The sequence below is a fragment of the Pleurodeles waltl genome, chromosome 3_1 (genome assembly GCF_031143425.1).
Source record: "Pleurodeles waltl isolate 20211129_DDA chromosome 3_1, aPleWal1.hap1.20221129, whole genome shotgun sequence".
NCBI lineage: Eukaryota > Metazoa > Chordata > Amphibia > Caudata > Salamandridae > Pleurodeles > Pleurodeles waltl.
The window spans coordinates 7,067,409-7,090,393 of NC_090440.1; the positions used below are offsets into that span (position 1 = coordinate 7,067,409).

General features: G+C 52.3%; 1 protein-coding gene across 1 annotated transcript in view; it reads right to left on the reverse strand.

Moving 5' to 3' along the window:
• LOC138283674 (serine-rich adhesin for platelets-like) overlaps window positions 1–22,985 on the reverse strand; it is a 171,958-nt gene that overhangs the window by 20,027 nt on the left and 128,946 nt on the right. Inside the window, exon 3 of the mRNA XM_069221624.1 lies at window positions 8,655–8,792. Within this exon, the coding sequence (XP_069077725.1) occupies window positions 8,655–8,792 (138 nt within the window). The remainder of the gene's footprint in view (window positions 1–8,654; window positions 8,793–22,985) is intronic.

The window sequence follows — 22,985 nt, forward strand, 5'->3', positions numbered from 1 at the left end:
TTGCCTTGGGCAGGGCTGACCCCACAGAGGAGTCGATCGCCCTTGCCTTGGTCAGTGCTGACCCCCACAGGGGTATCGATCAGCCTTGTCTTGGTCAGGGCTGACTCTACAGAGGATTCAATCGCCCTTGCCTTGGGCAGGGCTGACCCCACAGAGGAGTCAATCGCCCTTGCCTTGGGCAGGGCTGACCCCACAGAGGAGTCAACCACCCTTGCCTTGGTCAGTGCTGAACCCCACAGGGGTATCGATCAGCCTTGTCTTGGTCAGGGCTGACTCCACAGAGGAGACGATCGTCCTTGCCTTGGTCAGCGCTGACCCGAATAGAGGATTCAATCGCCCTTGCCTTGGTCAGGGCTGACCCCACAGAGGAGTCGATCGCCCTTGCCTTGGTCAGTGCTGACCCCCACAGAGGAGTCAATCGCCCTTGCCTTGGGCAGGGCTGATCCCACAGAGGAGTCGACCACCCTTGCCTTGGTCAGTGCTGAACCCCACAGGGGTATCGATCAGCCTTGTCTTGGTCAGGGCTGACTCCACAGAGGAGACGATCGCCCTTGCCTTGGTCAGCGCTGACCCGAATAGAGGATTCAATCGCCCTTGCCTTGGTCAGGGCTGACCCCACAGAGGAGTCGATCGCCCTTGCCTTGGTCAGTGCTGACCCCCACAGAGGAGTCAATCGCCCTAGCCTTGGGCATGGCTGATCCCACAGAGGAGTCGATCACCCTTGCCTTGGACAGGGCTGACCCCACAGAGGAGTCGATCGCCCTTGCCATGGGCAGGGCTGACCCCACAGAGGAGTCGATCACCTTTGCCTTGGTCAGTGCTGACCCTCACAGAGGAGTCGATCACCCTTGCCTTGGTCAGTGCTGACCCTCACAGAGGAGTTGATCGCCCTTGCCTTGGGCAGGGCTGACCTCACAGAGGAGTCGATCACCCTTGCCATGGGCATGGCTGACCCCCACAGAGGAGTCAATCGCCCTTGCCTTGGGCAGGGTTGACCCCACAGAGGAGTCAATCGCCCTTGCCTTGGTCAGTGCTGACCCCCACAGGGGTATCGATCAGCCTTGTCTTAATCAGGGCTGACTCCACAGAGGATTCAGTCGCCCTTGCCTTGGTCAGGGCCGACCCCACAGAGAAGTTGATTGCCCTTGCCTTGGTCAGGGCTGACCCCACAGAGGAGTTGATCGCCCTTGCCTTGGGCAGGGCTGACCTCACAGAGGAGTCGATCGCCCTTGCCATGGGCAGGGCTGACCCCACAGAGGAGTCAATCGCCCTTGCCTTGGGCAGGGCTGACCCCACAGAGGAGTCGATCGCCATTGCCTTGGTCAGTGCTGACCCCCACAGGGGTATCGATAAGCCTTGTCTTAGTCAGGGCTGACCCCACAGAGGAGTCGATCGCCCTTGCCTTGGTCAGGGCTGACTCCACAGAGGATTCAATTGCCCTCGCCTTGGTCAGTGCTGACCCCCACAGAGGATTCAATCGCCCTTGCCTTGGCCAGGGCTGACTCCACAGAGGATTCAATTGCCCTCGCCTTGGTCAGTGCTGACCTCCACAGAGGATTCAATTGCCCTCGCCTTGGTCAGTGCTGACCCCCACAGAGGATTCAATCGCCCTTGCCTTGGCCAGGGCTGACCCCACAGAGGAGTCGATCGCCCTTGCCTTGGTCAGTGCTGACCCCACAGAGGAGTTGATCACCCTTGCCTTGGGCAGGGCTGACCCCACAGAGGAGTCGATCGCCATTGCCTTGGTCAGTGCTGACCCCCACAGGGGTATCGATCAGCCTTGTCTTAGTCAGGGCTGACTCCACAGAGGATTCAATTGCCCTCGCCTTGGTCAGTGCTGACCCCCACAGAGGATTCAATCGCCCTCGCCTTGGTCAGTGCTGACCCCCACAGAGGATTCATTCGCCCTTGCCTTGGCCAGGGCTGACCCCACAGAGGAGTCGATCGCCCTTGCCTTGGTCAGTGCTGACCCCACAGAGGAGTTGATCACCCTTGCCTTGGTCAGTGCTGACCCCCACAGGTGTATCGATCAGCCTTGTCTTGTTGTTTCACCAGCCCTATATGTAGACTGCACCCAACCCATCAGGAGCAGAATGAGCAGACCCGGTCTTAACGCAGAGCTTTCTCTATGTCTTAGACAATGAGCAATAATTGCTAAAAATACCCAAAATCATATGTTGCTGATTCTTGCCCATTTAAGACTGCAGATCAGCGTCTTTTGAAACAAAGTAAAGGGATGATTTCAGAAGCACGTTTCTGGGAATTTCAAACAGAGTAAGCTGAGCTGGTCTGAACGTTGCCTATCCACAACTGTGGCAGGTACTTCTGCTGGAGTATCTTTGCCAGAGTACTTGTGCAGAGGTACCTCGGCTGGGGAACCTCTGCCACAGTATGTATGCTAGAGTACGTCTGCTGGGGTACCTCTGCCAGAGTACCTGCACTGTGGTACTTCTGCTGGGATACCTGTGCCAGAGTATCTGTTCCAAAGCATCTCTACTTGGGTACTTGTGCTAGAGTGCCTTTCCAATCAGCACACAGAGGTATGACAACTTCTTCCAAAGAGTGGCATCTTCTTGTCCCTTAAAGCACTGCGCCTTAACACTTTAACATTAAGATGGAGGATTTCCCTCCAGAGGTGCAAGGCCTGGCAAAGCCAGCCCAATGGTGTAGCTCATTTCTATCAACTCCTCCTCTGGACAGCTGCAAATTCTTTTCTCATGCCAAGCGTCTATCTGTGCGGTAAGAGGATGAGGGGCAGGGCTGGTTAGATTACTTTCTGACTGGTATCCTTTTGAAGCCTCAGTTTGCTTCACCCAGACCCCTTCCTTGCCAGGTTCACCATCTGCCTACCACCCCCATCTGATAAACTCTGTTCAGAGCAGCCCACTTATCACCTAATCAAAGCAGCCTGGCTAGCCATGTTAGGGCTGACCAATCAGAAGAGACCCCTAGCAGGCTGGAATTTGGCTTACAGAAACAAAAGCCTTATAACTTCTTATCTGTTTACCTTATGATAAATTCAACAAAAGCAAATTGTTGCATTTATCATTACCATTCAATTGAGTCCACTTATGATATTTGTATGTTTTTCCGAGCCATACTTACTCTTATGAAACATATTTCCATTATAGCCTATTGAGCTGACTTTCTACAATGGGGCGAAAACAAAAAGGTGCAGTTTTTCTCTCACCAGGGCATATAAAACATATTTTATAATACCCCTGCTTATAGTTGCATGGCACCCCACCCCAGAGTCATCTAGGGGAGACTTGGGGGTCACTTATCTGTAACAGTCTGCAAAGCAGGGCTGCCTTTAAACATGGCAGAAGGCCCAAAGCAGCGCACCCTCCGGTGCAGGAGATCTACTGGGCCTCTAAACTTCCAGGCCCTATTATATACGGGGGACTTATAGGCAGCTTGAATCCCCCCAGCCCTATTACCTACTAGGGACTTGTCATTGCCAATTGAAGTTATAACATTATTATTTGACCATATACCTTTTATTCAGAGCACTGCCCTGGGCCTGTTAAGCAGAGCCCAGTGCAAGTCAGGGGCTGTTACCATCAGTATCAGTCAGAAATATTGGGATGAACATGCTAAAAGGGTGACTTTCTCACAGTACTGCTATGACCAGAGCCCAGGGACATCTCAATGTCTCAGCTTTAGGTGCCACTGAGATCTCGACAGCCGACTTCGACCATAATCTAGTACCAGAAGGGACATGACCCATATAGCAATAATCAAACGCTTGCTCTACTGGGGTCACCTTTGCTCTAACCGCAGCGAGGGAGCACCTGAAGACACTTTCTATGTCCTGAGCTATCCAGGTCTAGGCTGTGTCCCTCTCCTCAAGGGCTCTGTCTGTTCTGAAAGATGGAGCCATATTTATGACCCGGTTTGCGTCGTGTTTGCACCACCAGCGTGGTACATGCACAACCCAAACCTTAAGTGAGATTTATGAACCCACACAAGGCTACTTTGCGTGGCCCTCAGAGGCTCCATAAATCTAGAGTAAGGCAATGCAGCCGAAATCACTGCGTTGCCTTACTCTGCGCTAGGGAGGTGTTCTATGGGCGTTGTGTGTGTGTTCACATGCAACATCCATGGTTTTTGACGCATTCGTAGATTTACCAGACCTGGTAAGCCTGGGAATACGTCACGAAGATACACCACCCGGGAGAGCCATATCGAGGAGAAATATCTTTATACCCCCTTGTTTTTCCTCTTCCTATGTGTGCTGCATTCTGCAGCGCATAGAGGAAAACGCCTCCATTGATTGTTTTTGTGCAGAAGGATGTCCATTCCTGCACAAAAGCAATCCTGCCAGCGGCGCAGACACCCGTGCACCATGGTGGAAGGGTGCCTGCATTGGCGCGGCTGCCAAAATGCCACCGGCGCATGTGTGAAGGACAGGAGGGCATCGTATTCTTTTAAATACAGCACATTCCTGCATTTCCCCTTTGACACAGGGCAGCGCCGGGAGGTGACTTGCTGCGACGCGCTGCGCGGCTTTGCACTGCGTGACAATCCCCATGAAGACGCTCCTAGACGACCAGCTGCTGCCCCTGAGCGGTTTCACAGACCACACTCTGCCTTTGTCAACAAACATTATTGACCCCAGATAACTGTGCCACACGTTGATTGGCAGAGGGCAGAGGCCCCGCCCACTGCATCCTCACAGTAGCCTCCAGCTCTACCCTAGTTGTGTTTATATCAGGCCTGTCTAACCTCCCTGTGCCTTAATACATGCTCCCTCCTGGCTGGGGGGTCAAGGGAGGGGGCTAGGGAGCCAAGGGAGTGGGCTAGGGGGGCTGGGCAGGGGACTAGGGAGACTAGAGAGGGGTCTAAGGAGTCCAGGGTGGGATGTAGGGGGTCTAGTGAGGGGGTTAGGGGGTCTAGTGAGGGGGCTGGTGGGTCTAGGGAGGGGGCTAGGGAGGGAGACGGGGCTATGGAAGGGTCTAGGGAGGAGGTTAGGGGGTCTAGGGAGGGGGCTGGTGGGTCTAGGGAGGGGGCTAGGGAGGGAGACGGGGCTATGGAAGGGTCTAGGGAGGAGGTTAGGGGGTCTAGGGAGGGGGCTGGTGGGTCTAGGAAGGGGGCTAGGGAGAGGGCTAGGGGCTCTAAGGATAGGGCTGGGAGGTCTAGGGAGGGGCTAGTGGCTCTAGGGAGAGGGCTTGGAAGTGTAGGAAGGGGGCTGGGGGTCTAGTGAAGGGGCTAGGGGGTCTTGGAAGGGGTCTGAGGGTGTAGGAAGGGGGTTAGGGGGTCTAGGTAGGGGTCTAGAGAGGGGCTATGGAGAAGGTTAGGGGTCTAGGGAGGGGAGTGGGGTGTAGGAAGGGGGTGGGGGGTCTAGGGATGGGGGATCTAGGGAGGGGGCTAGGGGCTCTAGGGAGATGGTTTGGAAGTCTAGGGAGGGGGCTAGGGAGGGAGACGGGGCTATGGAAGGGTCTAGGGAGGAGGTTAGGGGGTCTAGCGAGGGGGTAGGGGGTATAGGGATGGGGGATCTAGAGAGGGGGCTAGGGAGTCTAGGGAGCGGGCTAGGGGGTCTTGGAAGGGGGCTGAGGGTGTAGGAAGGGGGTTAGGGGGTCTAGGTAGGGGTCTAGAGAGGGGCTATATAGAAGGTTAGGGGTCTAGGGAGGGGAGTGGGGTGTAGGACGGGGGTAAGGGGTCTAGGGATGGGGGATCTAGGGAGAGGGCTAGGGAGGGGCTAGGGGCTCTAGGGAGATGGCTTCGAAGTCTATGGAGGGGGCTAGGGAGGGAGACGGGGCTATGGAAGGGTCTAGGGAGGAGGTTATTTGGTTAGGGGTCTAGGGATGGGTGAGGGGGTCTAGGGATGGGGGATCTAGAGAAGGGGCTAGGGAGTCTAGGGAGGGGGCTAGAGAGGGTGACGGGGCTATGGGAGGGTCTAGGGAGGAGGTTAGGGGGTCTAGGGAGAGGGTAGGGGGTCTAGGGATGGGGGATCTAGGGAGGGGGCTAGAGAGGGTGACGGGGCTATGGAAGGGTCTAAGGACGAGGTTAGGGGGTCTAGAGAGAGGGTAGGGGGTCTAGGGATGGGGGATCTAGGGAGGAGTCTAGGGAGGGGGGCTAGGAAGTCTTCCACTGGGAGACATCTCGATGCCTGGACCAGTCAGTTCCTGGACTCTTGGTTTCTCACGAGTAAGGAACTGATTTCCCATGTTTGGGTCTTGCTACCGACAGCTTTGCCTGTCTCAGAGATCTCACGTCATGAATACTTTAAGAAGTGCCCTAATGACAAGTTTGGGGATACACTGGGCTTTGTGTCCGCCCTCCGCAGCCATTGGATCTCTTGCAAAGCCCCATCGCCGAGTGAATCCATGCTTTGCTGAGGATTTTTTGATAGATTTCTGATTATTTGATCTTCGGTCTTTGGCGGGTACAGAGTATAGAAACAGTAATTAGTGGGTCTGAGCTTGCAATATGAGCACGTATTGTCAAAACCGAAGGCTTGCCAAGCAAGACCTATTGTCTTTGACAGTGCTTGTTTAAGAAAAACAAGACCAACTGGTTTGGCCAATGCAGGTCTGATGCACTCCATACTTGGGAAGAAATGGCTGCTGTGCACAAGCTCTTCATCACCGGAGGTTCTGAAACTTGCCTCGGTACAGACTCCCCCTTTCCCCACCAGTACATGCCGCAGGGCACACGGTTAATCCACAGCATGTGGAAGAGCCGGGATCTAGCTTTGTATTTTATTGTATCGTGTCCTTCATCAGCAATGGCCTCCTCCATGGTTCGAGCCCTGCGCTCCTGGCACCTGAGTCTGTGAGCCTGCACTCACTCACACTGACTCTCCATCACACTGACTCACCCACTCATCTCATTGGTTCACTTCTGAGTCTGTGAGCCTGCACTCACTCACACTGACTCTCCATCACACTGACTCACCCACTCATCTCATTGGTTCACTTCTGAGTCTGTGAGCCTGCACTCACTCACACTGACTCTCCATCACACTGACTCACCCACTCATCTCATTGGTTCACTTCTGAGTCTGTGAGCCTGCACTCACTCACACTGACTCTCCATCACACTGACTCACCCACTCATCTCATTGGTTCACTTCTGAGTCTGTGTGCCTGCACTCACTCGCACTCATTCGCCCACTCATCTAATTGGTTCACTTCTGAGTCTGTGAGCCTGCACTCACTCACCCACTCATCTCATTGGTTCCTTCTGAGTCTGAGCCTGCACTCACCCACACTCATTCGCCCACTCATCTAATTGGTTCACTTCTGAGTCTGTGAGCCTGCACTCACTCACACTGACTCTCCATCACACTGACTCACCGACTCATCTCATTGGTTCACTTCTGAGTCTGTGAGCCTGCACTCACTCGCACTCATTCGCCCACTCATCTAATTGGTTCACTTCTGAGTCTGTGAGCCTGCACTCACTCACACTCACTCATCGGTTCACTTCTGAGTCTGTGAGCCTGCACTCACTCACCCACTCATCTCATTGGTTCCTTCTGAGTCTGTGAGCCTGCACTCACTAACACTCACTCACACTGACTCTCCCTCACACTGACTCACCCACTCATCTAATTGGTTCACTTCTGAGTCTGAGCCTGCACTCACTCACACTCACCCACACACTCATCTAATTGGTTCCCTTCTGAGTCTGTGAGCCTGCACTCACTCATACTCACACTCTCATCTCATCGGTTCCCTTCTGAGTCTGTGAGCCTGCACTCACTAACACTCACTCACACTGACTCTCCCTCACACTGACTCACCCACTCATCTAATTGGTTCACTTCTGAGTCTGAGCCTGCACTCACTCACACTCACTCACACACTCATCTAATTGGTTCCCTTCTGAGTCTGTGAGCCTGCACTCACTCATACTCACACACTCATACTCACATACTCATCTCATTGGTTCCCTTCTGAGTCTGTGAGCCTGCACTCACTCGCACTCATTCGCCCACTCATCTAATTGGTTCACTTCTGAGTCTGTGAGCCTGCACTCACTCACACTCACTCATCGGTTCACTTCTGAGTCTGTGAGCCTGCACTCACTCACCCACTCATCTCATTGGTTCCTTCTGAGTCTGTGAGCCTGCACTCACTAACACTCACTCACACTGACTCTCCCTCACACTGACTCACCCACTCATCTAATTGGTTCACTTCTGAGTCTGAGCCTGCACTCACTCACACTCACCCACACACTCATCTAATTGGTTCCCTTCTGAGCCTGTGAGCCTGCACTCACTCATACTCACACTCTCATCTCATCGGTTCCCTTCTGAGTCTGTGAGCCTGCACTCACTAACACTCACTCACACTGACTCTCCCTCACACTGACTCACCCACTCATCTAATTGGTTCACTTCTGAGTCTGAGCCTGCACTCACTCACACTCACTCACACACTCATCTAATTGGTTCCCTTCTGAGTCTGTGAGCCTGCACTCACTCATGCTCACACACTCATACTCACATACTCATCTCATTGGTTCCCTTCTGAGTCTGTGAGCCTGCACTCACTCATACTCACACACTCATCTCATTGGTTTACTTCTCTGTCTGTGAGCCTGCACTCACACTCGCTCACACTCACATTGACTCACTCACCCACTCTCCCACTGGCTCCCTTACTCCGTCCTCACACCCAGTCACTCATTCACTGACTTACCTCCCATGAGGAAGAGGAGGCCGGCCACGTACTGCATCAGGTCATGCTGCTCGCAGCAGCCCAGGACCCCCACAATCCACCCGAAGAGGATGATGGAGACCGCCATTCCGATGAAGCCAGCCGTCATCCTGCGGAGGTCTGGGGGCGAGAGGAGAGAGGGGTGAGAGGCTGGAGAGACATGGAGCCCAGAGAGAGAGAGACCACAGAGAGGATGTGAACAGAGAGAGAGAGGGAGAGAGAGAGAGAGACCACAGAGAGGAGGTGAACAGAGAGAGAGAAAGGGAGTGAGTGACCAGAGAGAGAGACCACAGAGAGGAGGTGAACAGAGAGGGAGAGACCACAGAGAGGAGGTGAACAGAGAGAGAGAGGGAGAGAGAGAGAGAGACCACAGAGAGGAGGTGAACAGAGAGAGAGAAAGGGAGTGAGTGACCAGAGAGAGAGACCACAGAGAGGAGGTGAACAGAGAGGGAGAGACCACAGAGAGGAGGTGAACAGAGAGGGAGAGACCACAGAGAGGAGGTGAACAGAGAGGGAGAGACCACAGAGAGGATGTGAACAGAGAGAGAGAGGGAGAGAGAGAGAGAGACCAGAGAGAGGAGGTGAACAGAGAGAGAGAAAGGGAGTGAGTGACCAGAGAGAGAGACCACAGAGAGGAGGTGAACAGAGAGGGAGAGACCACAGAGAGGAGGTGAACAGAGAGAGAGAGGGAGAGAGAGAGAGAGACCACAGAGAGGAGGTGAACAGAGAGAGAGAAAGGGAGTGAGTGACCAGAGAGAGAGACCACAGAGAGGAGGTGAACAGAGAGGGAGAGACCACAGAGAGGAGGTGAACAGAGAGGGAGAGACCACAGAGAGGAGGTGAACAGAGAGGGAGAGACCACAGAGAGGATGTGAACAGAGAGAGAGAGGGAGAGAGAGAGAGAGACCAGAGAGAGGAGGTGAACAGAGAGAGAGAAAGGGAGTGAGTGACCAGAGAGAGAGACCACAGAGAGGAGGTGAACAGAGAGGGAGAGACCACAGAGAGGAGGTGAACAGAGAGGGAGAGACCACAGAGAGGAGGTGAACAGAGAGAGAGACCACAGAGAGGAGGTTAACAGAGAACGAGAGACCACAGAGAGGAGGTGAACAGAGAGAGAGACCACAGAGAGGAGGTTAACAGAGAACGAGAGACCACAGAGAGGAGGTGAACAGAGAGAGAGACCACAGAGAGGAGGTGAACAGAGAGAGAGAGACCAAATAGAGGAGGTGAACAGAGAGGGAGAGACCACAGAGAGGAGGTGAACAGAGAGGGAGAGACCACAGAGAGGAGGTGAACAGAGAGAGAGAGGGAGAGAGAGAGAGAGACCACAGAGAGGAGGTGACCAGAGAGAGAGAGAGAGACCACAGAGAGGAGGCCAACAGAGAGCGGGAGAGAGAGACCACAGAGATGAGGTGAACAGAGAGAGAGAGAGAGAGACCTCAGAGAGGAGGTGAACACAGAGAGAGAGAGAGAGCGAGAGGGGGGAGTGAGTGACCAGAGAGAGAGACCACAGAGAAGGGGTGACCAGAGAGAGCGAGAGGGGAGTGAGGTGGCTGGAGAGACATGGAGCCCAGAGAGAGAGAGACCACAGAGAGGTGGTGAAGAGAGCGAGAGAGAGAGAGAGAGAGGAGGTGAACAGAGAGAATGTGACCAGAGAGAGAGAGAGAGGGAGAGAGAGAGAGACCACAGAGAGGAGGTGACCAGAGAGAGAGAGAGGGAGAGAGAGAGAGAGAGAGAGACCACAGAGAGGAGGTGATCAGAGAGAGGGAGAGAGAGAGACCACAGAGAGGAGGTGAACAGAGATAGAGAGAGAGAAAGAGAGAGATAGACCACAGAGAGGAGGTGATCAGCGAGAGAGAGAGGGGGAGTGACCAGAGAGAGAGAGACAACAGAGAGGAGGTGACCAGAGAGAGAGAGAGAGGGGTGAGGTGGCTGGAGAGACATGGTGCCCAGAGAGAGGGAGTGCATGACCAGAGAGAGAGTGACCACAGAGAGAGAGTGACCACACAGAGAGAGGGAGAGGGAGTGAGTGACCAGAGAGAGAGGGACCAGAGAGAGGTGGTGACGAGAGAGAATGTGAGAGAGAGACAGAGAAAGAGAGTGACCACAAAGAAGAGGTGAACAGAGAGAGAGAGAGTGACCACAGACAGGAGGTGAACAGAGAGAGAGAGAGGGAGAGAGAGAGAGACCACAGAGAGGAGGTGAACAGAGAGAGAGAGAGGGAGTGACCAGAGAGAGAGAGACCATAGAGAGGAGGTGACCAGAGAGAGAGAGAGTGACCACAGAGTGGAGGTGAACAGAGAGAGAGGGAGTGAGTGACCATAGAGAGAGAGACCACAGAGAGGAGGTGACCAGAGAGAGGGAGTGAGTGACCAGAGAGAGAGTGACCACAGAGTGGAGGTGAACAGAGAGAGAGGGAGTGAGTGACCATAGAGAGAGAGACCACAGAGAGGAGGTGGCCAGAGAGAGAGAGGGAGCGAGGGACCAGAGAGAGTGAGAGACAGGGAGAGAGAAAGAGAGAGAGATGGAGTGACCATAGAGAGGAAGCGACCAGAGAGAGAGAGGGAGTGAGTGACCAGAGGGAGAGTGACCACAGAGAGGAGGTGACCAGAGAGAGAGAGTGACCATAGAGAGGAGGTGAACAGAGAGAGAGAGAGAGGGAGTGAGTGACCAGACAGAGAGAGAGACCAAAGGGAGGAGGTGACCAGAGAGTTAGAGCGGGAGTGAGTGACGAGAGAGAGAGCGAGAGATAGAGAGTGACCACAGAGAGGAGGTGAACAGCTAGAGAGTGACCACCGAGAGGAGGTGAACAGAGAGAGAGAGGGAGTGAGTGACCAGAGAGAGAGAGACCACAAAGAGGAGGTGACCAGAGAGAGAGAGAGTGACCACAGAGAGGAGGTGAACAGAGAGAGAGGGAGTGAGTGACCATAGAGAGAGAGACCACAGAGATGAGGGGACCAGAGAGAGAGAGGGACCAGAGAGAGGAGGTGAACAGAGAGAGAGAGAGGGAGTGATGCAGAGAGAGAGGGAGTGATGCAGAGAGACAGAGAGAGAGAGACAGATGGAATGACCAGAGAGAACGAGAGACCACAGAGAGGAGGTGACCAGAGAGAGAAAGAGGGAGTGAGTGACCAGAGAGAGAGAGACCACAGAGAGGAGTAGACCAGAGAGAGAGAGAGAGAGAGAGAGAGGGAGTGAGTGACCAGAGAGAGAGAGCGAGACCACACAGAGGAGGTGACCAGAGAGAGATAGATAGAGAGAGAGAGTGACCACAGAGAGGAGATGAAAGAGCGAGAGAGAGAGAGAGGGAGTGATGCAGGGAGACAGTTGGAGTGACCAGAGAGAGAGCGCGACCACAGAGAGGACGTGACTAGAGAGAGAGAGAGACAGACAGACAGAGAAAGATGTAGTGACCATAGAGAGGAGGCAACCAGAGAGAGAGAGGGGGAGTGATGCAGATAGAGGGAGAGGGGGAGTGATAGAGAGAGGGAGAGAGAGACAGATGGAGTGACCAGAGAGAGAGAGAGGGAGTGATTCAGAGAGAGAGAGAGAGACACACAGATGGAGTGACCAGAGAGAGAGTGGACACAAAGAGGAGGTGACCAGAAAGAGAGAGAGGGATTGATGCAGAGAGAGAGAGCTAGATAGACAGATGGAGTGACCATAGAGAGGAAGCGACCAGAGAGAGAGAGGGAGTGAGGGAGTGAGTGACCAGAGAGAGAGCGCGAGACCACACAGAGGAGGTGACCAGAGAGAGATAGATAGAGAGAGAGAGTGACCACAGAGAGGAGGTGAACAGAGCGAGAGAGAGAGAGAGGGAGTGATGCAGGGAGACAGTTGGAGTGACCAGAGAGAGAGCGCGACCACAGAGAGGACGTGACTAGAGAGAGAGACAGACAGACAGACAGAGAAAGATGTAGTGACCATAGAGAGGAGGCAACCAGAGAGAGAGAGAGGGGGTGATGCAGAAAGAGGGAGAGGGGGAGTGATAGAGAGAGGGAGAGAGAGACAGATGGAGTGACCAGAGCGAGAGAGAGGGAGTGATTCAGAGAGAGAGAGAGAGAGAGAGAGAGAGAGACAGATGGAGTGACAAGAGAGAGAGTGGACACAAAGAGGAGGTGACCAGAAAGAGAGAGAGGGATTGATGCAGAGAGAGAGAGCTAGATAGACAGATGGAGTGACCATAGAGAGGAAGCGACCAGAGAGAGAGAGGGAGTGATGCAGAGAGCAAGATAGAGAAAGAGAGAGAGCTAGAGACAGAGACAGGGAGAGGGAGTAACCACAGAAATGAGAGAGAGAGAGAGAGATGCAGAGAGAGAGAGAGAGAGAGAGAGAGCGAGAGAGAGAGAGAAAGACACACACACACAGAGGGACAGATGGAGTAACCAGAGAGAGGAGAGGAGGTGGCTAGAGAGAGGAGAGAAGAAAACTAGAGCGAGGAGGTCGCTAGAAAGAGCCAGTACCAGATAGAGGGTTTGGCCCGAGAGAGGAGGTGACCAGAGAGAGAGGGAGTGACCATAGAGTGGGGATGATCAGAGAGAGGAGGCTACGGGAGAGAAGAGGTGACCATAGAGAGGAGACAACCTTAGAGAGGAGGTGACCAGAGATAGAGGGAGTGACCATAAAGAGGAGGTGACCATAGAGAGGAGACAGCCATAGAGAGGAGGTGACCAGAGAAAGAGCGAGTGGCCAGAGAGGAGGTGACCAGAGAGAGAGGGAGTGACCATAGAGAGGGAGTGATCAGAGAGAGGAGGTGACCATAGAGAGGAAACAATCATGGAGAGTAGGTGACCAGAGAGAGAGGGGGGGGAGGGTGACCAGAGAGAGGAGGTGACCAGAGATAGAGGGAGTGATCATAGAGAGGAGGTGACAATAGAGAGGATATAACCATAGAGAGGAGGTGACCAGAGAAAGAGTGAGTGACCAGAGACAGAGGGAGTGACCAGAGAGAAGAGGTGACCATAGAGCTGTGTTGACCATAGAGAGAAGGCAACCAGAGAGGAGGTGACCAGAGAGCAGAGGTAACTAGAGAGAGACAGAGTGACCATAGAGAGGGGCTGATCAGAGAGAGGAGGCTACGGGAGAGAAGAGGTGAACATAGAGAGTAGGTGACCAGAGAGAGGAGGTGACCATAGAGCTGTGATGACCATAGAGAGAAGGCAACCATAGAGAGGAGGTGACCAGAGAGAGTAGGTAACTAGAGGGAGAGGGGGTGATCAGAGAGAGGAGGTAACTAGAGGGAGAGGGGGTGATCAGAGAGAAGAGGTGACCATAGAGAGTAGGTGACCAGAGAGAGGCGGTGACCAGGGAGAGGGGATGACCATAGAGGGGAGGTGACCAGAGAGAGGAGGTGACCAGAGAGAGAGGGAGTGATGCAGATAGAGGGAGAGGGGGAGTGATAGAAAGAGGGAGAGAGAGACTGATGGAGTGACCAGAGAGAGAGAGAGAGAGAGAGGGAGTGATTCAGAGAGACAGAGAGAGAGAGAGACAGATGGAGTGACCAGAGAGAGAGTGGACACAAAGAGGAGGTGACCAGAAATAGAGAGAGGGATTGATGCAGTGAGACAGAGAGCTAGAGAGACAGATGGAGTGACCATAGAGAGCAAGCAACCAGAGAGAGAGAGAGAGGGAGTGATGCAGAGAGCGAGATAGAGAAAGAGCTAGAGACAGGGAGAGGGAGTAACCACAGAAATGAGAGAGAGAGAAAGATGCAGAGAGAGAGAGAGAAAGACACACACAGAGAGAGGGACAGATGGAGTAACCATAGAGAGGAGGCGACCAGAGAGAGGAGAGGAGGTGGCTAGAGAGAGGAGAGAAGAAAACTAGAGAGAGGAGGTCGCTAGAAAGAGCCAGTACCAGATAGAGGGTTTGGCCCGAGAGAGGAGGTGACCAGAGAGAGAGGGAGTGACCATAGAGAGGGGGTGATCAGAGAGAGGAGGCTACGGGAGAGAAGAGGTGACCATAGAGAGGAGACAACCATAGAGAGGAGGTGACCAGAGAGAGAGAGAGTGACCAGAGAGAGCAGGTGACCAGAGATAGAGGGAGTGACCATAGAGAAGAGGTGACCAGAGAGAGGAGACAGCCAGAGAGAGGAGGTGACCAGAGAAAGGAGATGGCCAGATGGAGGAAGCTACAAGAGAGAAGAGATGACCAGAGAGAAGAGGTGACCAGAGAGAGGAGGCTACAAGAGAGAAGAGATGACCAGAGAGAGGAGGCTACAAGAGAGAAGAGATGACCAGAGAGGGGAGGTGACCAGAGAGAGGAGGTCACCAGAAAGAGGGGGTGACCAGAGAGAGGAGGGGACCATAGAAAGGAGGCTACAAGAGAGAAGAGTTGACCAGGGAGAGGATGCTACAAGAGAGAAGAGGTGACTAGAGAGAGGAGGTGACCAGAGAGAGGAGGCTACAAGAGAGAAGAGATGACCAGAGAGAGGAAGTGACCAGAGAGAGGAGGTGATCAGAAAAAGGGGGTGACCAGAGAGAGGAGGTGACCAGAGGGAGGAGGCTACAAGAGAGAAGAGATGACTAGAGAGAGGAGGTGACCAGAGAGAGGAGGCGACCAGAGAGAGGAGGCTACAATAGAGAAGAGATGACCAGCGAGAGGAGGTGACCAGAGAGAGGAGGCTACAAGAGAGAAGAGATGACCAGAGAGAGGAGGCTACAAGAGAGAAGAGATGACCAGAGAGAGGAGGTGACCAGAGAGAGGAGGCTACAAGAGAGAAGAGATGACCAGAGAGGGGAGGTGACCAGAGAGAGGAGGTCACCAGAAAGAGGGGGTGACCAGAGAGAGGAGGGGACCATAGAAAGGAGGCTACAAGAGAGAAGAGGTGACCAGGGAGAGGAGGTTACAAGAAAGAAGAGGTGACTAGAGAGAGGAGGTGACCAGAGAGAGGAGGCTACAAGAGAGAAGAGATGACCAGAGAGAGGAAGTGACCAGAGAGAGGAGGTGATCAGAAAAAGGGGGTGACCAGAGAGAGGAGGTGACCAGAGGGAGGAGGCTACAAGAGAGAAGAGATGACCAGAGAGAAGAGGTGACCAGAGAGAGGAGGTGACCAGAGAGAGGAGGCTACAATAGAGAAGAGATGACCAGCGAGAGGAGGTGACCAGAGAGAGGAGGCTACAAGAGAGAAGAGGTGACCAGAGAGGGGAGGTGACCAGAGAGAGGAGGTCACCAGAAAGAGGGGGTGACCAGAGAGAGGAGGTGACCATAGAAAGGAGGCTTCAAGAGAGAAGAGGTGACTAGAGAGAGGAGGCTACAAGAGAGAAGAGATGACCAGAGAGAGGAAGTGACCAGAGAAAGGAGGTGATCAGAAAAAGGGGGTGACCAGAGAGAGGAGGTGACCAGAGGGAGGAGGCTACAAGAGAGAAGAGATGACCAGAGAGAAGAGGTGACCAGAGAGAGGATGTGACCAGAGAGAGGAGGCTACAAGAGAGAAGAGATGACCAGCGAGAGGAGGTGACCAGAGAGAGGAGGTGACCAGAGGGAGGAGGCTACAAGAGAGAAGAGATGACCAGAGAGAAGAGGTGACCAGAGAGAGGAGGCTACAAGAGAGAAGAGATGACCAGAGAGAGGGGGTGACCAGAAAGAGGGGGTAACTAGAGTGAGGAGGTGACCAGAGGGAGGAGGCTACAAGAGAGAAGAGATGACCAGCGAGAGGAGGTGACCAGAGAGAGGAGGCTACAAGAGAGAAGAGATGACCAGCGAGAGGAGGTGACCAGAGAGAGGAGGTGACCAGAGAGAGGAGGCTACAAGAGAGAAGAGATGACCAGCGAGAGGAGGCTACATGAGAGAAGAGATGACCAGAGAGAGGAGGTGACCAGAAAGAGGGGCTGACCAGAGAGAGTTGACCATAGAGAGGTGGTGACCAGAGAGAGGAGGCTACAAGAGAGAAGAGATGACCAGAGAGAGGAGGCTATAAGAGAGAGGAGTTGACCAGAGAGAGGAGGTGACCAGAAAGAGGGGGTGACCAGAGAGAGGAGGTAACCAGAGAGAGGAGGCTACAAGAGAGAAGAGGTGACCAGAGAGAGGAGGCTACAATAGAGAAGAGGTGACCTGGGAGAGGAGGCTACAAGAGAGAAGAGGTGACCAGAGAGAGGAGGTGACCAGAGAGAGAAGGCTACAAGAGAGAAGAGATGACCAAAGAGAGGAGGTGACCAGAGAGTGGAGTTGACCAGAGAGAGGAGGTGACCAGAGAGAGGAGGTGACCAGAAAGATGGGGTGACCAGAGAGAAGAGATGACCAGAGAGAGGAGGTGCCAATAGAGAGGAGATGACCAAAGAGCATCAGTAACCAGAGAGAACAGATAACTGGAGAAAGGGAGGTAGCTAGAAAGAGAGAGTAACAGTAGACAGGCATTAACCAGAGAGAGGCAAAAACCACAGAAAGGTAACCAGAGAGTAGAGGTAACAAGGTAGATGAAGCAAGAGGAGGTAACAAAATCGAAATGTTAACAGCAGAGACAGTAGAGAGGTGGTGACTCTTGAACTTATGGATGGAGCGGAGAGGGGAGGTCTCTGTTTTCATGTACTTCTGATTCATTGGATAAATGAAAAGAAAGGTGTGAAAGAGGTAGTGTTCTGTAGACACCGGCTAATGGCACGTGTACTCGTGATATAGTATTAGTGAGATAGGATGTAGGTAGCGTGGCCCTCTTCCACACCGGCTGATGGCACGTGTGCTCGTGATATGGTATTAGTGAGATAAGATGTATGGGCGTGGCCCTCTTAGACACCGGCTGATGGCACGTGTGCTCGTGATATGGTATTAGTGTGATAGGATGTAGGTAGCGTGGCCCTGACACACGTGCTGATGTCACGTGTATTGTGATATGATATTAGTGTGATACAAGGTAGGCGTCGTGGCCCTATTACACACCGGCGAACAGCATGTGTATTAGTATGATGGCATAATGTATTAGTATGATAGAATATAGCTGGTGTGTCTGTCTTACTAACCGGCTGATGGCACATGTACTTGTGAAATGGTATTAGTGTGATAGGTGATAGGCAGCATGGCCCTCACACACCGGCTGATGGCAAGTGTACTCGGGATATCATATTAGTATAATTGAATATAGCTGATGTGTCCCTCTTACACACCGGCTGATGGCATGTGTACTCGTGATATGGTATTAGTGTGATAGGATGTAGGCCTCTTACACACAGGCTGATGGCATGTGTACTCATGACATGGAATTAGTTACATAGGACGTAGGCGCCGTGGCCCTCTTCCACACCGGATGATGGCACGTGTACTCATGATATGGTATTAGTGAGATTGGATGTAGGTAGCGTGGCCCTCTTACACACCGGCTGATGGCACGTGTACTAGTGATATGATATTAGTATGATAGAATATAGCTGGTGTGTCCCTCTTACTCACGGCTGATGGCACATGTACTCGTGATATGGTATTAGTGTGATAGGAGAGACAGCATGGCCCTCTTACACACCGGTTGATGGCATGTGTACTTGTGATATGATATTAGTATGATAGAATATAGCTGGTGTGTCCGTCTTACACACCGGCTGATGGCATGTGTACTTGTGATATGGTAATAGTGTGATAGATGGTAGGCAGCATGGCCCTCACACACCGGCTGATGGCAAGTGTACTTGGGATATGGTATTAGTGAGATAGGATGTAGGTAGCATGGCCCTCTTATACACCAGCTGATGGCATGTGTACTTGTGATATGATATTAATATGACTGAATATAGCTGGTGGGTCCCTCTTACACACCGGCTGATGGCATGTGTACTTGTGAGATGGTATTAGTGTGATAGGAGGTAGGCATCATGGCCCTATCACACACCAGCTGATGGCTCGTGTACTCGTGATATGGTTTTAGTGTGACAGGATGTAAGCCGTGTGGTCCTCTAACACATAGGCAGATGGCATGTGTACTCATGACATGGTATTAGTTTCATAGGAAGTAGGCGGCGTGGCCCTCTTACACACCAGCTGATGGCACGTGTTCTTGTGATTTGGTATTTATGTGATAGAATGAAGGCAGCATGGCCCTCTTTCACACCGGCTGATGGCACGTGTACTTGTAATACGGTAGGGGTGTCCTTCCTACACAACGGCTGATGGCACGTGTACTCGTGATATGGTATTAATGTGATAGGATGTAGGTAGCGTGGCCCTCTTACACACCGGCTGATTGGACGTGTATTTGTGATATGGTATTAGTTTGATAGGATGTAGGAGACATGGCCCTCTTACGCACCGGTTGATGGCATGTGTACTTGTGATATGGTATTACTGTGATAGGATGTAGGCGGAGTGGCCCTCTTAACACCGGTTGATGGCACATGTACTTGTGATATTGTATTACTGTGATAGGATGTAGGCGGAGTGGCCCTCTTAACAACGGTTAATGGCACATGTACTTGTGATATGGTATTACTGTGATAGGATGTAGTTGGAGTGGCCCTCTTCTCCATTGGCTGATGGCTCTGTAATTGTGATATGGTATTGGTGAATAGGATGTAGGCGGAGTGGCCCTCTTACACATCGGCTGATGGCATGTGTATTGTGATATGGCATTACTGTGTTAGGATGTAGGCAGAGTGGCCCTCTTACACATCAGCTGATGGCATGTGTATTGTGATATGGCATTACTGTGTTAGGATGTAGGCGGAGTGGCCCTCTTACACACCAGCTGATGGCACGTGTTCTCGTGATATGGTATTTATGTGAAAGAATGTAGGCAGCATGGCCCTGTTACACACCGGCTGATGGCACGTGTACTTGTAATACGGTAGGGGTGTCCTTCCTACACAACGGCTGATGGCACGTGTACTCGTGATATGGTATTAATGTGATAGGATGTAGGTAGCGTGGCCCTCTTACACACCGGCTGATTGGACGTGTATTTGTGATATGGTATTAGTTTGATAGGATGTAGGAGACATGGCCCTCTTACACACCGGTTGATGGCATGTGTACTTGTGATATGGTATTACTGTGATAGGATGTAGGCGGAGTGGCCCTCTTAACACCGGTTGATGGCACATGTACTTGTGATATTGTATTACTGTGATAGGATGTAGGCGGAGTGGCCCTCTTAACAACGGTTAATGGCACATGTACTTGTGATATGGTATTACTGTGATAGGATGTAGTTGGAGTGGCCCTCTTCCCCATTGGCTGATGGCTCTGTAATTGTGATATGGTATTGGTGAATAGGATGTAGGCGGAGTGGCCCTCTTACACATCGGCTGATGGCATGTGTATTGTGATATGGTATTAGTGTTATAGGATGTAGGCCGAGTGGCCCTCTTACACACCGGCTGATGGCACGTGTGTTGTGATATGGTATTAGTGTGATAGGATGTAGGCAGAGTGGGCCTCTTACACATCAGCTGTTGGCACGTGTATTGTGATATGGTATTAGTGTTATAGGATGTGGGCTGAGTGGCCCTCTTACACACCGGCTGATGGCACGTGTATTGTGATATGGTATTACTGTGTTAGGATGTAGGCAGAGTGGCCCTCTTACACATCAGCTGATGGCACGTGTATTGTGATATGGTATTAGTGTTATAGGATGTAGGCGGAGTGGCCTTCTTACACATCGGCTGATGGCTCTGTAATTGTGATATGGTATTGGTGAATAGGATGTAGGCGGAGTGGCCCTCTTCCCCATTGGCTGATGGCTCTGTAATTGTGATATGGTATTGGTGAATAGGATGTAGGCGGAGTGGCCCTCTTACACACCAGCTGATGGCACGTGTATTGTGATATGGTATTAGTGTGATAGGATGTAGGCAGAGTGGGCCTCTTACACATCGGCTGATGGCACTGTACTTGTGATATGGTATTAGTGTGATAGGATGTAGGCTGAGTGGCCTTCTTACACATCGGCTGATGGCACGTGTATAGTGATATGGTATTAGTGTTGTAGGATGTAGGCCGAGTGGCCCTCTTACACACCGGCTGATGCCACGTGTATTGTGATATGGTATTAGTGTGATAGGATGTAGACGGAGAGGCCCTCTTACACATCGGCTGATGGCACGTGTATTGTGATATGGCATTACTGTGTTAGGATGTAGGCAGAGTGGCCCTCTTACACACCAGCTGATGGCATGTGTATTGTGAAATGGTATTAGTGTGACAGGATGTAGGCGGAGTGGCACTCATACAGCGGCTGATGGCGCTTGCATTCATGATGTGACCGTCGGTCAGAACATTTGTCAGACCATGTTAGGGGTGCCATGGGGCAAGCCCATGCTACTGGTACTCAACTGTGGGGGTTGGAGCTGTCTGCCTGTGATGTCTCGGGTCCATCCTATCTAGTATGGTTCAGCAAATTGGACCAAGTGCAAATCCTTTAGCACTTGACTGTCAGTGGTACCGATGGCAGCAGTCACAGGCTTCGAAGGAGGTAGTGTGGAGGTGCTCGATCTCAGAACTGAACACTCACAAAGCAGCACAATATCTGACTGTCCAACCAAGTGTTTTTTTTAAAAAGAACAGTACTTTAATACACATCAAAATGAAATACTACACATGGACAAATGGTGGGTATAATTTAGTGGAGAAGGCACTGGGGCTCGCTGCACCTCATTAAGCTACTCTATTCCTCACCCCTGCATCCCCACCCTTCTGGTCTATATGGTCCCCCATCTTGGAAGAATAGTGGTATGAATTTATGACCATCTGCAGATTATCTCCCTTTGAATTGTCAATGCATTCAGTCATTCCTAGTTCATGCATTGTGTAGGAAAGTACCATCTTCCCTGGCATGTTACCCCCATTTTTACTTGTATGTATGTTTGTTTTTGCCTGTGTCACTGGGATCCTGCTAGCCAGGACCCCAGTGCTCACAAAGTGTGCCCTGTATGTGTTCCCTGTGTGGTGCCTAACTGTATCACTGAGGCTCTGCTAACCAGAACCTCAGTGTTTATGCTCTCTCTGCTTTTAAAATTGTCACTGCAGGCTAGTGACTAATTTTTCCAATTCTGATTGGCACACCGGAACACCCTTATAATTCCCTAGTATATGGTACCTTGGTACCCAGGGTATTGGGGTTCCAGGAGATCCCTATGGGCTGCAGCATTTCTTTTGCTACCCATAGGGAGCTCAGACAATTCTAACACAGGACTGCCACTGCAGCCTGAGTGAAGTAACGTCCACGCTATTTCACAGCCATTTTACACTGCACTTAAGTAACTTATAAGTCACCTATATGTCTAACCCTCACTTAGTGAAGGTTAGGTGCAAAGGTACTTAGTGTGAGGGCACCCTGGCACTAGCCAAGGTGCCCCCACATTGTTCAGGGCAAATTCCCCAGACTTTGTGAGTGCGGGGACACCATTACATGTGTGAACTACATATAGGTCAATACCTATGTGTAGCTTCACAATGGTAACTCCGAACATGGCAATGTAACATGTCTAGGATCATGGACTTGTCACCCCAATACCATTCTGGTATTGGGGGGACAATTCCATGCATCCCCGGGGCTCCAGCATGGACCCCGGGTACGGCCAAACTAGCTCTCTGGGATCTTCTCTGCAGCTACCGCTGCTGCCAACCCTCAGACAGGTTTGCGCCCCCCTGGGGCCTGGGCAGCCCAGTCCCAGGAAGGCAGAACAAAGGATTTCCTCTGAGAGAGGGTGTTACACCCTCTCCCTTTGGAAATAGGTGTTAAGGGCCTGAGAGGAGTAGCCTCTCCTGGCCTCTGGAAATGCTTTGAAGGGCACAGATGGTGCCCTCCTTGCATAAACCAGTCTACACCGGTTCAGGGATCCCCCAGCCCCTGCTCTGGCGTGAAACTGGACAAAGGAAAGGGGAGTGATCACTCCCCTGTCCACCACCACTCCAGGGGTGGTGCCCAGAGTTCCTTCAGTGTGTCCCAGACCTCTACCATCTTGAATGCAGAGCTGTGAGGGCACAATGGAGATTTCTGAGTGGCCAGTGCCAGCAGGTGACACCAGAGACCCCTCCTGATACGTTCTTACCTGGTTAGGAAGCCAATGCTCCTCTGAGGGCTATTTAGGGTCTCTCCTGTGGGTATCTCACCAGATAACGAATGCAAGAGCTCGCCAGGGTCCCTCTGCACTTCTCTCTTCGACTTCTGCCAAGGATCAACCGCTGACTGCTCCAGGACGCCTGCAAAACCGCAACAAAGTAGCAAGAAGACTACCAGCAACATTGTAGCGCCTCATCCTGCCGGCTTTCTCGACTGTTTCCTGGTGGTGCATGCTCTGAGGGCTGTCTGCCTCCACCCTGCACTGGAAGCCAAGAAGAAATCTCCTGTGAGTCGACGGAATCTTCCCCCTGCCAACGCAGGCACCAAAA